The sequence below is a fragment of the Salvelinus namaycush genome, chromosome 8, assembly GCF_016432855.1.
Source record: "Salvelinus namaycush isolate Seneca chromosome 8, SaNama_1.0, whole genome shotgun sequence".
In the NCBI taxonomy this organism is placed as follows: Eukaryota; Metazoa; Chordata; class Actinopteri; order Salmoniformes; family Salmonidae; genus Salvelinus; species Salvelinus namaycush.
The window spans coordinates 50220470-50242478 of NC_052314.1; the positions used below are offsets into that span (position 1 = coordinate 50220470).

General features: G+C 46.3%; 1 protein-coding gene across 6 annotated transcripts in view; it reads right to left on the reverse strand.

Moving 5' to 3' along the window:
• LOC120052780 (catenin alpha-2-like) overlaps positions 1-22009 on the reverse strand; it is a 654154-nt gene that overhangs the window by 273782 nt on the left and 358363 nt on the right. The window contains exon 7 of one of the 6 annotated variants that reach the window (XM_038999894.1): positions 21633-21662. The exons of the other annotated variants lie outside the window; for them this stretch is intronic. Within the exon in view, the coding sequence (XP_038855822.1) occupies positions 21633-21662 (30 nt within the window). The remainder of the gene's footprint in view (positions 1-21632; positions 21663-22009) is intronic. 6 annotated transcript variants of the gene reach the window in all.

Sequence of the window (22009 nt, forward strand, 5' to 3'; positions counted from 1 at the left end):
TGATTTTCTGGAAAAAATTTTCTCATTTTGTCTGTCATAGTTGAAGTGTACCTATGATGAAAATTACAGGCCTCTCTCATCTTTTTACGTGGGAGAACTTGCACAATTGGTGGCTGACTAAATACTTTTTTGCCCCACTGTATCAAGATGTGATGTAGCCGGTCAAGTCTCTGACCTCCTCCCTAAAGCCCATCTCATTGCCGTCGGTGATCAGGCCTTAATTATGGTGTTGGAGTCATGTGCGGCCACTCAGCCGGGTGTGAACGGGGAGTACAGGAGAACCCTACACAAATGCCCAGTCACACAAACGCAGACAGTGGTGCGAGCTAGGAGCATTTCGCATTCCGGAATAGTCAGAACAGCAGAGACAACAACAGCAGCAGCAGCGAAACGAGAAATAAAATAATCAGAAGGCAACAACGGGAGAAGGGGAACGGTGACGACAGAGTGTAGAGGTAGGGCTCCAGATGGATCCGACATCTGTGTTTAATGCCACAGGAAAGAGAAAGAGGGAAAGAGAGAGAGGGGGGAGCCTGTCTGATTGTGCCTCCATACACCACAGAACAGAACAGTGTTGTGAATGGGAGATGGGGGTGGGGTAAGTGAAATAAGTGAATGGGTTTTGCTATGGTAAGCAGAGCAGTGATTTCCTGGGCAAGGAAAGGTACACACACATCTAGAAAGGCTCTTTGAGGAAACATTGTTTGTTTTCCTTATGTTTGACGGTAGAGAGGAATGCAGATAAAGAGAGAAATAGACAGCGAGAGAGGGAGAGAGAGAGAGAGAGCACACAACAGGGACAGCATCTCACTTCACTTTGTGCATCTGCCAAAACTTACACACAAACACATGTGAATACTTTTTTGGGTTCTCTGTCCTACATTACATCATGTTTTCGGCCACAGGCAAATTCATCGCATTCCGCAAGAAACTGATAAAAAAGCAACTTCTATTCTTTTACAATAGTTAGCCAAAGAGCCGAGACGACCCGGTAGTTGCAGAGGCGGAGAATACAAAGCAATGGAGGGGGAGTGCAACTACCGACTGCATGAGCCAAATTAAGTAATGTTAGGCTGTACAAGCTGTACAAAGTGCAGACATCTATGGATCAGTTGATTGATTGATCTCAATTAAGGGATAGCAAACAGAATGGATGAGCTCGGGGGACGGGGGACGAGGCAGCCATTTGGTAGTCAAATGTAACTCGATTAGCATGGCACACCAATATGTCACAGTGATTGGAGCTGAAGTATGGGTACAATGAGGGCAAGAGACGGGAGTCAGACGGGAGTCAAACTCAATGAAGGTGAGGCACCTGGACAAGTGAAACGAGTAGAGGAGGAGACTGTTGCAACTTTTGAGAGATATTGGAAAGGGAGGGAGGGATTGAAAGAGAGAACGAGAGAGTAAAAGAGAGGGACAGAAAGAGAGAATCTACGTTTTCAACAGCCTTTATTGGCACATGTAAACTCGTCTACGGAAAGTGAAAGAGACAAAAAGCAAGACTGTGATCCGTGTAAGTGAATGACGCCAAATAGTTCCCACTCTTTTGTGTAAGTAACCATGGCATCAGATATGCCAAGGCCCTCACTACCTGTCTACAAACAGATTGGATGGTATAAATCTGACATGGATCAGAGGTTGCATTAACTTCACTGAGACCTGGGAAATACAATACAACTCTGACAAACTGTCACTGAAAACAAATCATTCAGAAAATGTGGTTGGTAAACAAGCTTTTTACTTGCTTTACTTCCTCTGTATGGATACCCTTAACACGGCTGCCAGTCCTCCCATCACCAACCCGATAACTTGGATGGGGATACCCATTCTAGGAATGATATGTCTATGTTTAACCCTTTCCATTTCGCACAGAACCTAAGGCTGAGGTAGTGGGGTGGTAAGTGGTGCATCGGGGTGATACGTCCACACTTTACAATCTTCAGCAGTCCTTTGCATTTAGGTCATCAAACTGAGCGTAGATCAGTGTTGGGGGGGGGGGGGGGGGGGGTTGGGGTGATTGGGGGAAGCCAAAGGCGAGCGACATAAATGACGGTCAAACTGACCTCAGGTTAGCCACATAAACAACCCCGGGAGTTAGCTTAGTCAGCACCCGGCTAGACCTTGGCCAAGCCCCTGGCCGGTGAGCAAAGAACTAACACCGTATTTCTCATCCCACTGACAGAGAAGTGAGCGGAGCCAAAGTTTTGTGCCTTTCTTTCAAAGCTTCCTTTTTAGTTTTTTTGTCCCGGGACATTTTTCTTTTTAGAAAGTTGGGGAGTCGTGCTGTGTCTCTGTTTCTGTATGCGTCCCAAATGGCACCCTATTCCCTTTTTAGTGCAATACGTTTGACCAGGGCCCATATGCGGGAGGCTGTGTCGCTGAATAAATACGTACATATCGGAGAATAAGGGGAACATGTGCTGGTGTTTGCTCGTCTACAGCACAAGCTGATCGAAGCAGGGTGGCTTCGTGTTGATAACCAGGAGTTGTGTGACAATGTACACGGTTAGGGAAGTGTACATTATGCACTCTAATACCTTGATGTGTGGAGTTGCTTTTGTGAAGTAGCGTTCGGAGATGGCTGTTAGAGGGAGTTTCTATGAAGAAAGACAACCTAATGAAATGTTCTGGGAACATCCCCAGGTTTTCTGGGATACTTTGAATGTACAGAACAGTACTGCTTGAGATGTAGGACGCACTGTAGTTACAGGCAAATACATGGTTAGCCAAAGAACTCGCATTCTAAGGACAAAATGTCTCTCTGACTATCTTTAGACCCATTGTCAGACAGTCTAAGATGCCTAGATCCATTCTTATACTGACAGAAGTCCCATCATCAAATCTCCAACTATTGGCAGGGAGACTTGTCTCCACGTTCTTTTTAGGTTATACATGAAAGCAGAAGTCAATACAAAGCGACAGTTTCAAGAAATCAAGATTATGAGATTATGTCCATCCGGCTGACTGGGTACCAAGCATCCTCACCCAGAAATCCCACTTCCTGCCTTGAACACTCGCCAATTAGCCATATTGCTTTCTGTAAATGTAACTCAGAGTTGCTGTTTTTAAACACAGCCTCATCCTAAGGTTTTCTGGAGGGTTTCCATTCCAATTCAAATGTCAATGGCATCCCAATATTTCCCCCGGCGACAGATTTATCGTTTAGAAATTACAGACTTTTTCCCCCTACTCAAAATGCTCTTGAACGATCCCACTAGTGATAATTGCCCTAGATTACTAGTGACAAAGTGACTTCATGGTACAGTGAAATACACAAGGCCACAAATATTGTTACGCTAATAAACACTAATAAATTATCTTTGATTTAGGGAGGGAAAGGGGTCATTACCAATGGCAAGCAACACAGCTTGTCACTTGGACTCAGGTTGTCATGAGCATCAGAGGCAATGGGCATGACGTACTCACACAGTGTTGCTTCCTTTTCCTCTTCCTGCTGTCCATATCCCTCCCTCCGTCCTTCCCTAGCTACTGCCCCTTCTTGTTCCCCTTCATCCCTCCATCTTTAGGATCTTGCCTCCCTCTCTCCATTGTCTCTCTACCTCCCTAGCTCTTCCCCACTTTCCCTCCTTCCCTCCCGTCCTAGATATTTCCCCTCAACTCTTCTCTCCCTCTACCTTCATCACTGCCTCTTTTCCCTCCCACAATCCTTCCCTCCCTAGCTCTATCCCTCTCTTTCTCTCTCGCTCTGTGCCACCCACCTTCCCTCTCTACCTCTTTAATTAATTCCTCCTCCTCCTTCCCTCCCTCCCCAGGTGTAGGGTAGAGGGCTACGGATGGTGACCTTCGCAGGCTCTGACAGCATTGTGTTGCTGGGTAAGTAATTATTATATCCCTCAAACGCTGAGGCTCTGCTATCTCTCGCTCTCTCTCTCTACACCATCTCTGTCTTTCTTACTCTTTATTTTTCCTCTCTTTCTCTTCCTATGTTCCTTTCTCTTCCCTCTGTTTCCCCACAAAGGTCAGAACATGCCATTCTGTTGTTGTTTTCCCCCAATGCGGTCGGTGGCTCCTTCATTGGATACAAATTCAATAACATGGTAATGTTCTTGATTAATCGACTGCTATTTGATATAGAGACTGGCAGAAATGAAAAGCGTGTAATCTCCACGTCGGCATCTGCTTGATCGCAGGCAGACATGGATTTGAGATGAGTTCCATGAGTGTGTTGTGGTAAAAAAAAAAAAATGTAAACGGTGTTTTGGGATGGGGGAGGGAGAGAGAGAGAGGTACACTGATTGTCTCTTTGCTCCTCATTAGAGAGACAGATGACGCGACAGTGTCGATCAAGTGCTTTGATGTCGTGCCACCAAGTGAATCCTGACAACCATTCTCTTCTCCAAAAAGAGAGTGAGAGAGGGAAAAAGATCAAAAAGGAGGGAAGCCATCCCTTTTGCAAAATATATCACACCACAAAACGTTGGCTACAAAAACCTTCTCTGAGAGAGACAGAGAGACTAATCACACACAGACAAAGCCACACAAGCTGAAACACACATAAACATGTCACACACACACACACACACACGGCCCCATCTAATCATTCTAAACACAGCCGTACAATCGTGTGTTTGGTCTGTGTATGTGTTTGGTCTGTGTGTGTGCGAGTCTGCGTGTGTGCTGTGCATGTGTTTGGGTGTGTTTCTCTTGTAGGTTAAAAATCAGTGAGCCCAAAGAGCAATCTGGAAGGGCAGATTGTGGAGCTCGCCTGCTTTGGGAGAGCGTTGCCTGGCCAAAAACCTCTCAGCCACCACCGTGCCAGATCAGCCTTCAAGTCTGGTCAAAATCACTGAGTGATTCGCTGGCTTGGCTGGCATTCTAACCTTGCTAGCGCTTTCTGAGTGAATTACTGGCTGATACGCTAACGCTGCTAGCTCGCTCCCTTTGAATGCATAGGGACAGTTTTTTTGTGTGTCGTTGCTGGCCAAGCTGAACTTCTACACATGCCAGTGATTATAATGATGAATATTATTGCCACTGGCTCTGTCTCAAACGAGGCCGGATTAAAAAGCTCCAGATCAGGGTTGTTTTTTTATTTATCACCGTGTGGGACGTGTGTGTGTGTGCGTGCGTGCGTGCGTGCGTGATGGATATGATCATTTCCATCCAGCTGTGCTGTTTGTGTCTGTGTTTTTGGAGCTTTGTGAATTTTATTTGACCTTTATTTCAACAGAGTCCCACTGAGACCAAGGTCTCTTTTAAAAGAGAGCCCTGATGATGAGGCTTGTTGTTTGTGATGTGGATTGGAGATGATCTATTTTGGTAATTGGAAGATGCTTTGGAGATGAGGAGGACTGCGTGTGTGTGTGTGTGTGTGTGTGTGTGTGTGTGTGTGTGTGTGTGTGTGTGTGTGTGTGTGTGTGTGTGTGTGTGTGTGTGTGTGTGTGTGTGTGTGTGTGTGTGTGTGTGTTTTTGGTTTTACTATCCTTGTGGGGACCAGAAATCATCACAAGGATAGTAAAACAAGGAAAGTTCAGAAAATGTAGGGTTAGGGTTCAGGTTAGGGTTAGGCTTAGGGTTAGGGGTTAGGGAAAATAGGATTTTGAATGGGAATCAGTTATTTGGCCCCCACAAAGATAGTAAAACAAGTGTGTGTGTGTGTGTGTGTGTGTGTGTGTGTGTGTGTGTGTGTGTGTGTGTGTGTGTGTGTGTGTGTGTGTGTGTGTGTGTGTGTGTGTGTGTGTGTGTGTGTGTGTTTGTGTTTGTATGTGGTGGTTACCATGACAAACTAGTAATGAGATCTCCCTCAGTTCCCAGGAAGTGAGTATTTAGAGGTGGAAATATATACATGGGGAAAAGACACTTGAGTGCCTCTTGTATAAGCTCGCATTGTGTCACATTGTGACAGAATCTACCATTTATATCGATTACGGGGAAAAAAGGAGACATAAATATTAATCGATAAAGTGGAAATGCAGTTTATGCAAATGCATGATCACAACGTCTCATTGTTCCATACCCAATCGTTTCTCACCATGTAACTTCAACCACAGACCAATCAAACATATTGCTGCCTTAAGGCTTTTCCATTCTAATATGTTGCCTTTGAATAAAAATATATTTCTACAGCCATGCCAAAGCAGGCAGACAGTGTGGCCTGACATGCTCTTCACATACAATTCCAATGATTGGCTCATAATTGTCACCTTTGCAGATCTTCACACCAAATCCCATTCCCCAGCGCTCCTAGTAATGAATCAGTCAATCACTCTCCTCCCTCTACCTTCCCTCTGCTCTCCTCTCCTCTTTCAACTTTGTCATCCCTCTCTCCATCAGATCGGAGGTGAGACAGACAGGCGAAGGCGGGTAATCTTGCAGACGGTGACAGCATGTCAGAGGCTGCCGGGCAAAGCCATTTAAACACAACACTTTTTTTGATAATGGTGGTGGCGAAGTGGGCGGAGGGAGAGGACGGAAGGGGGGGGGGGGGGGGGGGGGGGCAGTTGAGGATGGTGGGTGGATGGAGGGATGAGGGGGCGGGTAGACAGGCCAAGGCACAGTGGAAGGAAGGGAGGGAGGGAGCGAAAGAGGGAGGGAGGGAACGAAAGAGGGAGGGACAGAGGTGTCGGGGAGCAAGTAGACAAGCTACTTTTCTTTGAAAGAAAAATCATTCCACACATTTATAGGAAGCCCCGCTGCTGAAGGAGACACAAGAAAGCCTGATTTAAGTACTCTAAAACCCACCTAAACAAGCCTAAATCTGGGGGAAATGTTCTGTGGACTAATTAAACAAAATTAGAGCTCTTTGACAATACAAGTTTGCACGGTGTTTACTGACGACCAAATGAAGCATTCAATGAAAATAACACCCTCCCTGCAATCAAAGATGGGGAGGTTTGATCATGTTGTGGGGTATTGCTTTGCTGCCACTGGTACTGTGGGCCTTGAAATTATGCAAGACATCATGAAATCAGCTGAATATCAGCTGTTTTGGAGTCCAATGTTTAACCCAGTTCCCAAAAACTGTGTCTTCATTGAAGGTTGTGAGTCTTCATTAAGGACAACAACCCCAAACACACAAAAAGTGCCCAGGGATGGTTAAGAAGAGGTGCTGGTACTGTTCTGGACTGGCCAGCGAAGAGTCCAGATCTGAATCACATACAAAACCTGTGGTGAGAGCTGAAAACAGCAGTTGGTGGGGGGCACCCCTCACACATTGAAGACTTAGGGAAGTTTCCTGCTGAAAAGTAAGCCAAACGGTCAGTAGAAAGGTGCAGCAAGCTCATTGGCTACACTAAGTGTTTGTCTGCACTTGTCTTGGCCAACGGCTGTGCAACATCTACTAGCTCCAGGATGGCATTACTTTTGTCCATGCCGAACGCACCCGAATGACTATACCACTTAGCTAAACTATGAATGACGTGAATAATAAAGTCAATAAATGTTGGGTAGTTAATTAGATAGCATAAAGTAAATATACAGGCAAGTTTGTTGTATTAGTAGCCAAATAACGTTACAGCAGGTAGCTAACATACCCGGTACATACTGCTGTAATGATATGCTATGTAGTTCGTAACGATTGCACTGCTAACAATTTGTCAGCCAACATAACATGTAACGTAACTTATTTGAAAAGGCATTACTTTTTACATTGCTGAATATTTTTCTTAACATTTGTCATAATTAGTTAAAGTAACACATTTCTATCCAGACGTCGGATACATATTTCCCCCCATTTTGTTCAAATCTGAAAAAGTTGTGAATCTATGCCCATTTTCTGAATAATTGCATTATGAGCCCTAAAAGTACAGAAATAGTGTCCATTGTGTATACTTCGTATTTTGCCGAATGTAGTGCGATATCCGGGAACTTTTGGCAAACTAACCATATCCATACTATGACTAATAAGCATACTACATACTCAATTTACGTCACAAATAAGATGGCGCCGAAGAACATGGCTGACGTTTAACATTCTCCCAACCAATTGTGCAATTTTTTTTTTTTTTTTAGCATTTTGTGTAACTTATTTTTTTACTTATTGTGCACATAATGTTGCTGCTACCGTCTCGTATGACCAAAAATAACTTCTAGACATCAGAAAAGCGATTACTCACCACGAACTGGAAGAAACTTTTTCCTTTAACGAGTCCGACGAGAAGGATATCCTGCTTTCACTGGAACAGGCCCAGATCCACGCCTTTTGCGTGAAGAAAAGATGCCGGAAAAGAGGACGCAGATTGGAGATCCTTCTGAGAAGCCGGAGGCGAGCGAGTAAACTCTCAATGCCATCCATAGTACTTGCTAATGTGCAATCGTGAGAAAATAAAATTGATGACCTATTATTAAGATTATCCTACTAACGGGACATTAAAAACTGTAACATCTTACGTTTCACCTTAGACGTGGCTGAATGAAGAAACGGACAATATAGAGCTGGCGGGACTTTCCATGCACCAGCAGAACAGAGACGCTACCTCTGGTAAGATGAGGGGTGGGGGGTATGTGTCTTTTTGTCAATAACAGCTGGTGCGCGATGTCTAATATTAAAGAAGTCTCGAGCTATTGCTCGCCTGAGGTAGAGTACCTTATGATAAGTTGTCGACCACAATATCAACCAACAGAGTTCTCATCTGTATTATTCTTAACCGTCTATTTACTACCACAAAGCGAAGCTGGCACTAAGACCACTCTCAACCAACTCTATAAGGCCATAAGCAAAGAAGAAAATGCTCACCCAGAAGCGGCGCTCCTAGTGGCCGGGGACTTTAATGCAGGCAAACTTAAATCATTTTTACTAAATTTTGTCACATGCATGTCACATGTGCAACGAGGGGGAAAAAAATCGTAGACCACCTTTACTCCACACACAGAGATGCATACATAGCTCTCCCCTGCCCTCCATTTGGCAAATCTGACCACAATTATATCCTCCTGATTCCTGCTTACAAGCAAAAACTAAAGCAGGAAGTACCAGTGACTCACTCAATACGGAAGTGGTCAGATGACGCGGATGCTACACTAAAGGACTGTTTTGCTAGCACAGACTGGAATATGTTCCGGGATTCATCCAATGGCATTGAGGAATACACCACCTCAGTCATCGGCTTCATCAATAAGTGCATCGATGATGTCGTCCCCACAGTGACTGTACGTACATATCCCAACCAGAAGCCATGGATTACAGGCAACATCCGCATCGAGCTAAATGCTAGAGCTTTCAAGGAGTGGGAGACTAATCTGGATGCTTATAAGAAATCCCGCTATGCCCTCAGACGAACCATCAAACAAGCAAAGCGTCAATACAGGATTAAGATTGAATCCTACTATACCGGCTCTGACACTCGTCGGATGTGGCAGGGCTTGAAAACTATTACGGACTAAAGGGAAACCCAGACTCGAGCTGTCCAGTGATGCGAGCCTACCAGAGGAGCTAAATGCCTTTTATGTTCGCTTCGAGGCAAGCAACACTGAAGCATGCACGAGAGCACCAGCTGTTCTGGATGACTGTGTGATAACGCTCTCGGTAGCCGATGTGAACAAAACCTTTAAACAGGTCAACATTCACAAAGCCGCTGGGCCAGACGGATTAGCAGGACGTGTACTCAAAGCCTGCGCGAACCAACTATCAAGTGTCTTCACTGACATTTTCAACCTTTCCTTGACCGAGTCTGTAATACCTACATGTTTCAAGCAGACCGCCATAGTCCCTGTGCCCAAGGAAGCGAAGGTAACCTGACTAAATGATTACTGCTCCGTGGCACTCACGTCGGTAGCCATGAAGTGTTTTGAAAGGCTGGTCATGGCTCACATCAACAGCATTCTCCCAGACACCCTAGACCCACTCCAATTTGCATACCGCCCCAACAGATCCACAGATGACATAATCTCAATCGCACTCCACACCGCCCTTTCTCACCTGGACAAAAGGAACACCTATGTGAGAATGCAGTTCATCGACTACAGCTCAGTGTTCAACACCATAGTGCCCACGAAGCTCATCACTAAGCTAAGGACTCTGGGACTAAAAACCTCCCTCTGCAACTGCAACTGGATCCTGGACTTCCTGACGGGCCGCCCCAAGGTTATAAGAGTAGGCAACAATATGTCTGCCAAGCTGATCCTTTACACTGGGGCCCTTCAGGGGTGTGTACTCAGTCCCCTCCTGTATTCCCTGTTCACCCACGACGTGACCAAACACGACTCCAACACCATCATTAAGTTTGCTGACGACACAACAGTGGTAGGCCTGATCACCGACAACGATGAGACGGCCTAGAGGGAGGAGGTCAGAGAACTGGCAGTGTGGTGCAAGGACAACAACCTCTCTCTCAATGTGAGCAAGACAAAAGAGCTGATCGTGGACTACAGGAAAAGATGGACCGAACAGGCTCCCATTAACATCGACGGGGCTGTAGTGGAGAAAGTCAAGAGTTTCAAGTTCCTTGGTGTCCACATCACCAACAAACTATAATGGTCCAAACATACCAAGACAGTCGTGAAGACGGCACGAAAAACATTTTCCCCCTCAGGAGATTGAAAAGATTTGGCATGGGCCCACAGATCCTCAAAAGGTTCTACAGTTGCACCATCGAGAGCATCCTGACTGGTTGCATCACCGCCTTGTATGGCAACTGCTCGGCATCTGACCGTAAGGCGCTACAGAGGGTAGTGCGAACGGCCCAGTATATCACTGGGGCCAAGCTTCCTGCCATCCAGGACCTATATAATAGGCGGTGTCGGGTGAAAGCCCATAAAATTGTCAGACTCCAGTCACCCAAGTTATATACGGTTTTCTCTGCTACCACACGGCAAGCGGTGCCAGAGTGCCAACTCTAGGACCAAAAGGCTCCTCAACAGCTTCTACCCCCAAGCCATTAGACTGCTGAAAAATTCATAAAAATCGTCACCGGACAATTTACATATATTTATCCGGCACTGTACCAGCATGGCATAGCTAAAAATAAATAATAAATACATCATTTGGGTGTTTTAATTATGTCTTGCCCTACGTGTTATACTCTCTGTGTCCCAAAAAGCACCCTATTTCCTATGTAGCACACTACTTTTGAAGAGGGTCCATAACACTCAGGTAAAGTAATGCCCTACATAGGGAATAGCGTGCTATTTGGGAAGGATACACAGACAGTCTGGAGAGGAAAATAAAAAGGTAACTACATCGGTCATGTGTAGCCGTCTTTCTCCACTATTCAAAATACCAAGTACTCCCAAACTACACCTTCCAAAATCAATTGACAAACTTGGTGGTGTGCTTCTTTGTGAGCCTCTATATCAATAGTACGGTGCTGATTTCCAACTACATCCTAAGAACAGATCAGATTGTTCTAAAACAATTGACAAACGCTTTTTTTTTTTAAATAGTCATTTAATCCAAAATACTGCTCTCAAACGCATCTTTCACCAATTGAATTGACAAACCAGGTGATGTGTTTCTTTGATTAACTCTTACTCTCAATAGTACCGCACTACCTTGATACACGAAGAATCAAAATGATCCAATTAAAATAAATCAAATGATTCAGAGGCATCTGAGGAAGAAGCAATGTGGATTTGAGAGAGTCTGTGTGTCCCAAATGACAACTTATTTGGAATATAGTGCACAGAGCCCTATGAGTCCTAGTCAAAAGTTGTGCACTACATAGTGAATAGGGTGCCATTTGGGACTCAAACAGTTTGTACAAGGCTTTCCCCTGAAGGACATGAAAGACAATGTAGCAGGGCCTCTCCAATGACATACAGACTGCCACAACTCCCAGACAAGGGCTTTCTCTCTCCCTCTTAAAAGCCGGCCGGACAAAAATACTAAATGATTTAATAAAGGAGATACGGAGGAGGACAGAGACAGTCAGAGACTGTGACACCCTATCCTTTTGACTTCTCTCCCTTTCCCCTTTTCCTTTAGGTCTTGGAATTAGTCTTTCATTTGTTTTATTCCTTCTCCCCCTAACTCAATTTGGGCAGATGGCAGACGGCGTATTCCAGACGCATCAGACGCCACGCTCTTGTTTTCTACCACACCACCACTGCCACCACCATTCCATCTCAAGGCATTGTGTACTGTGTACTGTGTACTGTGTGTGTGTGTGTGTGTGTGTGTGTGTGTGTGTGTGTGTGTGTGTGTGTGTGTGTGTGTGTGTGTGTGTGTGTGTGTGTGTGTGTGTGTGTGTGTGTGTGTGTGTGTGTGTGTGTGTGTGTAGGGGCTTGTTTAATCAAACACCCAGAGCCCGGGCTTTAAAAGCTGTCATTGCCACAACAACCCCTCTCTCTCTCTCTGTCCATAACTCGATTTATCACTCTCTCTTTTTCTCACACATTCTCTCCCTCCATCTCTCTCTCTCTCTCTCTCTCTCTCTCTCTCTCTCTCTCTCTGCGTCTTTTCGATGTCAGCTCATCTGTCCGCGTGTGTGTCTGTCCGCCTGTGTTTGTTGTGTGTCATGTGCGTGAGCCTCCAGGATTGTGTCTCTACTCAGCTAGAGCCGGTCGGTGCAAAGCGCCGTGACTCTTCCGCCGCCGGCGTTCTTATTTATCTTATTTATTTGTTTATTTATTTATATTTATTTCTTCTTGTCACTGGCAGGGGTCGGTGTCGGTAATTACTGGACTGGAACGAAGGTAGGAGAAGCCAATTTGAGTTAGAGAGGTGTGCGCTGAGGTGCGTCTGGTGAAACCCCCCTAGCGCGTACAGCCTCTAACCTTTTTCTACCTTTTCTATTTAGGACTGAGAGTGGATACACGCCACGGGGGGCCCAGACACAGCGGGGATTAGACATACAATTTGGGTTTGGATGCACACGCAGGCACACGCACGCACACACACACACACATGCACAGTTGTGCAGACATACACACGCAGGTACACACCTGCGCCTGGAGGCACAGGCACGTACACAAAGGCTCACATACACACACACACACACACACACACACACACACACACACACACACACACACACACACACACACACACACACACACACACACACACACACACACACACACACACACACACACACACACAGTTGGGCATGCAAATGTCCGCTCACACACACACACACACACACACACACACACACACACACACACCTGTTTGCTCACACACAAATGGACACACACGCGCATACACTTTGCGTCACTATCAGCAATTGAAGTCTAGATGTGCAATAAGGGCACTGCGTCTCAGGACATTCGGTAGGGCTAGAAAACCATGAGAAACAATGTCAGCCGGTTGATTGGCTAAACAACAGCTGCGAGAGCCACATACCCCAAGGCAGGTTGCGCAAGACCTCACAAGTATGACACATTTCGCACCTACTGTAGCCCTGCTTATTTCATATACACTGGCTCAGACACACACTGCATATGTTCACAGTTACATCTTGATTAGATGTTGACGCAAGGTCAAAAATGGAATCATGAGCCTCCCGAGTTGCGCAGCGGTCTAAGGCACTGCATCGACACCTTGGTGCGGCTGGCTTCCGGGTTAAGCGAGCAGCGTGTCAAGAAGCAGCGGGGCTTGGCAGGGTTGTGTTTCGGAGGATGCATGTCCGTACGGAGTTGCAGCGATGGGACAAGACTGTAACTACCATTTGGATATCACAAAATTGGGGGAAAAAAGGGGTAATAAATAATTAAAATATAATCATTATCCTCACGTGGAGACAATGTTGTCATCCCAAATGGTACGCTATACCCTATATAGTGCACCACATTTGTCAAAAGTACTATGTAGGGAATAGGGTGCCATTTGGGACATATATAATCTATTTATGCTAATGTAATTTCTATTTTACATTAAGAATATAAGGCCATGTAAATTAAATCAGGTTTTCATGTCAGTGGAAGCTAAGAAGCCACAGCAAGTGTATACTACAAAGCAGCTGCATTATATGAAATAGCATCTCCTCATGGCCTATCATGACTATTTATCAACAAAGGCGGATGCATCACCATGGCTGTCCACGTTAGCATTTAGCATTGGTATGTTTGTTGAGTGGGAACCATACAGAGCCTGAAATGGGGTTATCACGCCCCCAGGGCATCACAGCCTGGCTAACCAAAGCGTGGTGCTAATACTGGCTGTAACAAGTTGCTAAAATAAGAGGAGCTATTGTAGGTGGGCTAATGTAGCAGGGTGCTAATAGCAGCTTTAGCATTGTGTGCTAGCATTGAGGAACCCATGTCACAAACAGCTGATCCCTTAAGACAAAAAGCATAGTGCCTTTCACCCCACTTCTCAATTTAAAGAGAAATCTGAGAGGGAAGAACAAGAGGGAAGTAAAAAGAGAGGGAAAGGGGGAGAGAGAGAGAGAGAGAACACCACTTAGAGAGCCTGAGAGTGCTAGTGTTAACTCTCGCTAACCCTTGCTGATCTTTTTGACAGAAAATGGATCCCACCACAGTACCAATTAAATTAAGATCAATCCTTTCCCACTTCCCTTTATCCTTTCCCCCTCACTCTCCCCAGATTCTTCTCATACTGTTGTGTACTGTCTCTGTTAAAATGATGACGCTAGGACCCTCTTCACCCTGGGATTCTCACTCATCAGCCACAGTGACAAGGAGAGAGTGAGTGTGAGGGCAGCTGTGTATGTGTGTGCTGAGTGTGAGGACAGGTGTTGGGTGGGCTTTTCGGTAGGTGAGAGCGACCGATGCACAGCGGTGCCAACTCTCCAGTGCCTGGCACAAGGCCTTGTTGCTATGACGAGGGCTGTGTGTCCGTGTATGTCTCCATGTGTGTGTGTGTGAGGCTGTGTATGAGGCTGTTCCAAAGTGGCAAAAGGCTTGAAAGGTAGAAACACTTCATTTGGAAGAAGCCCTAGCAGCTGTGTTGCGGAGTATCATCAGCGGCGATGAGCCGCCTGCGTCAAGGAGAGCACTTGAACGTCACTGGATACAAACGGATGCAGATTGCTACAGATGCATGGCGGTAAGCAACATACAACCTCATCGGCCCCAAACACAATGCAGCACTCATGTGGCCGATTGGCCGATAACCTCAAGACTTTCACTCCTGATTGGCTTGATTGAGCCACCCAGTGGTGGAAAAAAGTACCCAATTGTCATACTTGAGTAAAAGTAAAGATACCTTAATAGAAAATGACTCAAGTAAAAGTCCCCCAGTGAAATACTACTTGAGTATCAAATGTAAATGTGATTGCTAAAATATGATTAAGTATCAAAAGTAAAATAATAAATCATTTCAAATTCCTTATATTAAGTAAAGCAGACGGCAGCATTTTCTTGTTTATTTACAGATAGCCAGGGGCACACTCCAACACTCAGACATCATTTAGAGAAATGAAGCATGTGTGTTTAGTGAGTCTGCCAGATAAGAGGCAGTAGGGATGACCAGGGATGTTCTCTTGATATGTGTGTGAATTGGACCATTTTCCTGTCCTGCTAAGCATTCGAAATGTTACAAGTACTTTTGGGTGTCAGGGAAAACGTATGGAATAAAAAGTATATTAATTTCTTTAGGAATGTAGTGGAGTAAATAGTAAAGTACAGTACAGATACCCCAAAAACGACTTAAATGAAATAATTGCTGAAATTAGAACAGGCCCTGGGCTTATTTTCATGCAAATGATACATCAGGTTTCAGGCAAAGGAAAGGCGGAGGCAGTGGTAAAAAATAATTTGATAAAAATACTTCAAAGTACTACTTGTGTGTGTGTGTGTACCTGTGTTACTGTGTGTGTGCCTGTATGTGCATATGTGTGCTTGTACAATCTAGGTGTATCAAATATCCTAAAGTACACAGTATGCATACAGTGAATTGGCAATTGTAATGATTATAACATCATTACCAACGATCGTGTGAACGTAATGTCGCTAGACACTCATCATCTATATGAGCCTATTTGCCTCTTCAGAGAGCCAGAGCAGCCAAAAGGTGATGGACCTGCATTAATAAAGCGTCACGGAGTACCAGTGCTGGTCTAGGATCAGATTCCCCCTGTCCATCTGATCTTATTATGAACTCCTACTGTGAGACACTTTATGAATATGGGCCCTGAAATCCTAGTGGGCAAAGACGTTGTATGACAAATAAAGGCGTAACTCTTCTGGTCTAAAGATGACATCCTGGTCTCTTGACCACGAGGCTAATGCATCTGCCTTTTAGCAGCAGGCGTTCTCCTCTTCACTGCTGACTGTCATTTTGTAAACAATCTTAGCTGCTGGTGCCTTTTAGAAGGAAAATGGCCAGGCAGCCAGCCTGTTGCCTGGGTTACGGAGCCTCTCTCTGTCTCTCGCTCTTTCTCTCTGGTCTCTCTCTCTCTCTTTCCATCACTCTCTATCTCTTTCTATCACTCTCTCTCTCTCTCTCTCTTTGGTCTATCTCTCTCTTTCTATAACTCTCTTTCTATCACTCGATCTCTTTATATCACTCTCACTCTCTCTCTCAGGTCTCGCTCTCTCTTTGGTCTCTACTCCCTCCCTCTAGTCAGTGTTCAGCCGTGTTGGGCTTATTAAGGATGCCAGCGATGTCCGCCAGCTCCTCTCCTCCTGGCCAGGTGATTGCAGAGGGCAGACCTGCACTCCCTCCCACGAGACAGGGCCATCAGGCAGGGCTGGAGCGGAGCCAGCCTGGAGGAGACCAGCCCCTTCGATTCCTAACGAGAGGCTGCCCTTCTCTCCCTCTCATCCTCCCTCTCTCCATATTTATCTCACTGTGACTCGCTCTCTCAACCTTATTGAATCTCACTCTCCACATGGTCTATCTCTTTCTCGCTTACCATTTCTCTCACTCGTTCACCCTCTTTCTCCCATCTTTATTTTTCTCTAACTCTCCCTCTACCCCAATTTCTCCCCATCCCTACCCCCATGACCCCCACTTTCTCTCTCCCTCTATCACGCTCTCTCTCCCGATCTTCAAATCAAATCAAACTTTATTTGCCACATGCGCCGAACACAACAAGTGTAGACTTTACCGTGAAATGCTTACTTACAAGCCCTTAACCAACAGTGCAGTTCAAGAAGAAGAAAATATTTACCAAGTAGGCTAAAATAAAAAGTAATAATAAAAAGTAACACAATAAGAATAACAAGGCTATATACATGTGGCACCAGTACCGAGTTAGTGTTTAGGGGTACAAGATAATTGAGGTAATCTGTATACGTAGGTGGGGTCGAAGTGACTATGCATAGGTAACAAACAAACAGCGAGTAGCAGCAGTGTACAAAAGGGGGGGTCAATGTAAATTGTCCGGTGGCGATTTTTATGAATTGTTCAGCAGTCTAATGTCTTGGGGGTAGAAGCTGTTGAGGAGCCTTTTGGTCCTAGACTTGGCGCTCCGGTATCGCTTGCCGTGCGGTAGCAGAAAAAAACGTATATAACTTGGGTGACTGGAGTCTCTGACAATTCTATGGGCTTTCCTCTGACACCGCCTGGTATAGAGGTCCTGGATGGCAGGAAGCTTGGCCCCAGTGATGTACTGGGCCGTTCGCACTACCCTCTGTAGCGCCTTACGGTCAGATGCCGAGGAGTTGCCATACCAGGCGGTGATGCAACCGGTCAGGATGCTCTCGATGGTGCAGCTGTAGAACCCTTTGAGGATCTGTGGGCCCATGCCAAATCTTTTCAGTCTCCTGAGGGGGAAAATGTTTTTTCGTGCCCTCTTCACAACTGTCTTGGTGTGTTTGGACCATGATAGTTCGTTGGTGATGTGGACACCAAGGAACTTGAAACTCTCGACCCGCTCCACTACAGCCCCGTCGATGTTAACGGGAGCCTGTTCGGCCCGCCTTTTCCTGTAGTCCACGATCAGCTCTTTTGTCTTGCTCACATTGAGGGAGAGGTTGTTGTCCTTGCACCACACTGCCAGGTCTGTGACCTCCTCCCTATAGGCCGTCTCATCGTTGTCGGTGATCAGGCCTACCACTGTTGTGTCGTCATCTTTCTCCCCCCTAGCCGCTTCTCCCCCTCCCTCTCTCCCCTCTCTCGCTCTGCTGTAGCTCTGAGCATTCCGCTGTGCTCCTCTAATTCATCACTAACACGCTAAAGCACTGCAGTGACACGGACATTCAGGGAGTCCGGGGGACGCCGCGCACAGAGACCACCTCCCAAATGGCGCGCTATTCCCTATATAGTGCAATACTTTTGACCAGATGCGCTAACCCTATGGGCCCTGGTCAAAAGTAGTGCCCTATATAGGGACGCAGACGGAGCCTCCCCAGTCCGTGAAGGGCAAAATGAGGACATCCATTTCGAGAGAGGAATCAAACGAGTTAACTCTCCTCCCTCCATCTCCTCCTCTCCTCCCTCATCCTCATCTTCTCCCACTCCCCATCCACTCGTCCAGTAAATTATTCAGTTTTTATCTATCCTCTGGATGTGAGTGGTGGTAGACTATCACGCTTACGTCAGCCTCTGGGAGATCTGGGTGGTTGTCCGGCAGACTGTAGTACACTGGGGTTGTACGAAGTAGCAAGTACTAGAGTACAGTGAGCAGAAGATTCAACCAATAAGTTATATTGGGCATGGTTCAAATTATTAAGGAAAAATAATGATTGTCATACAAACTCACACATTGTTCGATTTAAGATGTACACACACACACATAAACTCACGCATGCACGCACACGCACACCTCAACACGTACACTATGCATTTATTTTAGTAGAGCATGATGTGTGAAAGCTGAGATGATCTGAATGCACCTCAATGGTCTGAGCCTGAAACCTCCTCTTTATTATGGTCATCTCTGCCTGCCTGCCTGCCTGCCTTGGACCCAGTCAACCCATGGCAGAGGCCCAAACTCTGTCCAGCACAGATTGTTGTCTGTCTGTCTGTCTGTCTGTCTGTCTGTCTGTCTGTCTGTCTGTCTGTCTGTCTGTCTGTCTGTCTGTCTGTCTGTCTGTCTGTCTGTCTGTCTGTCTGTCTGTCTGTCTGTCTGTCTGTCTGTCTCGCTCTCGCTCTCGCTCTCGCTCTCTCTCTCTCTCTCTCTCTCTCTCTCTCTCTCTCATTCGCTGTCTCTCTATCTCTCTTCTTCCCCCAATAGAGGACAGTAAGGCAGACATGGCCCTCCATCACCTTGACTTAGGTGGGATGGCTGGATCTATGTGCTGTTATAGGCCCGGCTGGAGATAGCAAGATGGAGGGAGGAGATGAGGAGAGGAGAGGGGGACGACGGAGGGCTGGAGAGACAGATCTCCCTTTAGATCAATCACCACTCAACTCTCCGCCCTTGAACCTCTCTCCAGTACTAATGCAAGAAAGAGAGAGAGAGAGAGAGAGAGAGAGAGAGAGAGAGAGAGAGAGAGAGAGAGAGAGAGAGAGAGAGAGAGAGAGAGAGAGAGAGAGAGAGAGGGACAGATGCTATGCTGTGCAGGAAACACGAGGCAGAGAAAAAGAGAGAGAAAGAGAGACAGAGAGAGAGACATGAAAGAGACAGGAGGGAGCCTAGCAGAATGCAACAAACAGCTCGTTTAGTTTTTTGGATCAAGCTGCCTTGGTATGTTAATGTGCGAGTGTGTGTGCGGGATTCTGTGTCAGTGTGCGCGTGTGCAAGTGCACACACCCGTCGACCTGTCAGGGCGCAGCATCGGCCGGCGTGAGCGATGGCGGGTGTGTCGATACGCTTCATTCTTGACGCCCACCACTTAAGAACACGGGCGCCATAAAACACGGCTGTCTGCCTCAAAGCGCCAAGCCATTCTCACCTCCCCTTACCCCCTGTCTCCCCCACTGATCCTCTGCCGAAGCCCTGGTGTGTGAGTGACAGGTTAGAAAATGTACATGATAACTCCGCCACTATATAAATAAGGGATGGCGTGATGATTTACATAAAAGGGGTAAAAACCTTTGCAATGGCTCAGAGAGTCTCGTTAAGACAGTATATTATAGATGTGGATGTGAGAAGGAGCTGGGTCTGGTCAATGTGGTCGTTTGGGAGATGTATCTCAGCCGTACCGTGGAAGGCCTGTCGCTCAGTTGTCATGGGAATCGGGTTCCAGTAAGGATACTGTAGATAGGGATGTTGATTTGCCTAAAATGTTTGGGAGTGGATTTCAACTGGGAAGACTTCACTTCACAAAAACACATCTTCACGTGCGCATGTGATTTGAAGCTGGGATTTCGGCGCCATCAGCTGCCTCGTTAACCCTTTCCTCTTCTTTCCCTCTGCATTTTACTTTGAAACCGTCTGTCCGTTTCGTGTTTCAGTCATGCTGTACTTTTCTTTCTGCGGTTGAGGCAAGGTGGCTGGTGAAAAAGGAACACACTATTTAGTGGAGCTTTTAGCAGTGGAACCAGGGCTGCGTCTCAATGGGATCCTATTCCCATTATAGTGCATTGCACTCCAGGTGGCAGGAAGTGTCATAACACTCAAAGTGGCCCGAACGGAAAGGGACACATAGAGGAGTCTTTGCGCGCGTCCACTGCACAACCAATCCATCAAACACAGACTCACAATGCAGACCCCAAAACCTTTCTGCACTCTCGCAGGGGCTCACAGGGTCCTTACCACTGTGATATGTTTTTCGTTCCAGCAAACAAATCAGAGAAAACGACACAGTAAAATCATTCACACCAACGCCAGCTACACTCACAGCGTCCCTACCACTCCCAAACAGCTCCCGATTCAGCTCCAAACCTAACGCGCGTACTCTGAACTGTCCGTTAGACCAAAACCATTAACACACCGGACATACTTTCCCTCGACACTTGTCAGGCCGTCATTGAGAATGACATGTGGTTCTTAATTGACATTTCTGGTTAAAAAAAGGTATACAAAAATTACTGTCTGAGCGGACACTTATGCCAAGCCCATGGCGGTGTCACCGCAATCAATGTCCCCGGTCACCCAAATATACAAGGGACAGTTAAAGTCAATTATACATACCCTCATTAATTAGGCCATGCCCACTAAAACAACTGTGGGTAATTAAGTTGTCGACCTTAGCGTGTCGAAGCTCTTCACTCTAAACAGTAACATTACAACAGAAAAGCAAGAGGAGTGTGTGTGTGTGTGTGTGTGTGTGTGTGTGTGTGTGTGTGTGTGTGTGTGTGTGTGTATGCGTGCGTGCGTGCGTGCGTGAAAGGGAGTGTGCTGAACAGACATTTACATCACAGGAGGTTGGTGGCACCTCAATTGGGGAGGATGGGCTCGTGGTAACGGCTGGAGCTGAATGAGTGGACTGGTATCAAACACATCCAACACATGGTTTCCATGTCTTTGACGCCATTCCATTCGATCCGTCCCAGCCATTATTAGGAGCCGTCCTCCCATCAGCAGCCTCCACTGGTCTACATTTACCTTTTGGTAATTTGGCAGACACTCTTACCCGGTGCTACTTACAGTCAATACATTCAACTAAGGTTGGTAAGACAACCAATCACAGTCAAGTAAATAAAGCAGCAATCAGTGCGTACAGTGCTAGTAAGAGGGGGGGAAGGGGGGGGGGGGGGGGGGGGGGGGGGAGCGTTTGCGCGAGGAAGAACAACCACAGCAGTCCGTCAGGAAAGGGAGAGAGGAGTCTAATACCGATGCAAGCTGCGTGTCTCTTCCAGTCCTCCCTTGGCCTGTAGCGTGAGCCCATTACCTGCACAGAGCCGAGAGCAACAAAGCAAACAGCGCAGGAGCGGCTAGGCTCACACATATAATCATTCCTTATACTACTAGCTATCTGAAAGGTCCCCAATTGCCCACATCCATTGCCCACGTTTGCCCACGTCGACACTCAAATGCCTCGGGTGACATTATAGTGGTTCAATAGCGATGGAGATAGTTCAAGGTGAGGAGAAAAGGGTCAATTATCATAGCGATGGTGTAGGTAGTATTACCGGGGTGGGAATGACAGTCATTGTGAAGGAGTGCTTTGGAGTGCTTTGAAAAGGTCGCCCAAAGTGTCTTTGGGGCTGTCAGATGAGGAAACAGACATTTTCTCCAAACTACCTTGAGGTGGTGTGTGTGTGTGTGTGTGTGCTTGTGTGTGTGTGTGCGCATGTGTGCTTGTGTGTGTGTGCGTGTGTGCGTGCGTGCGTGCGTGTATGCTTGTGCGTGTGTGTCCAGCATAATCATTGAGA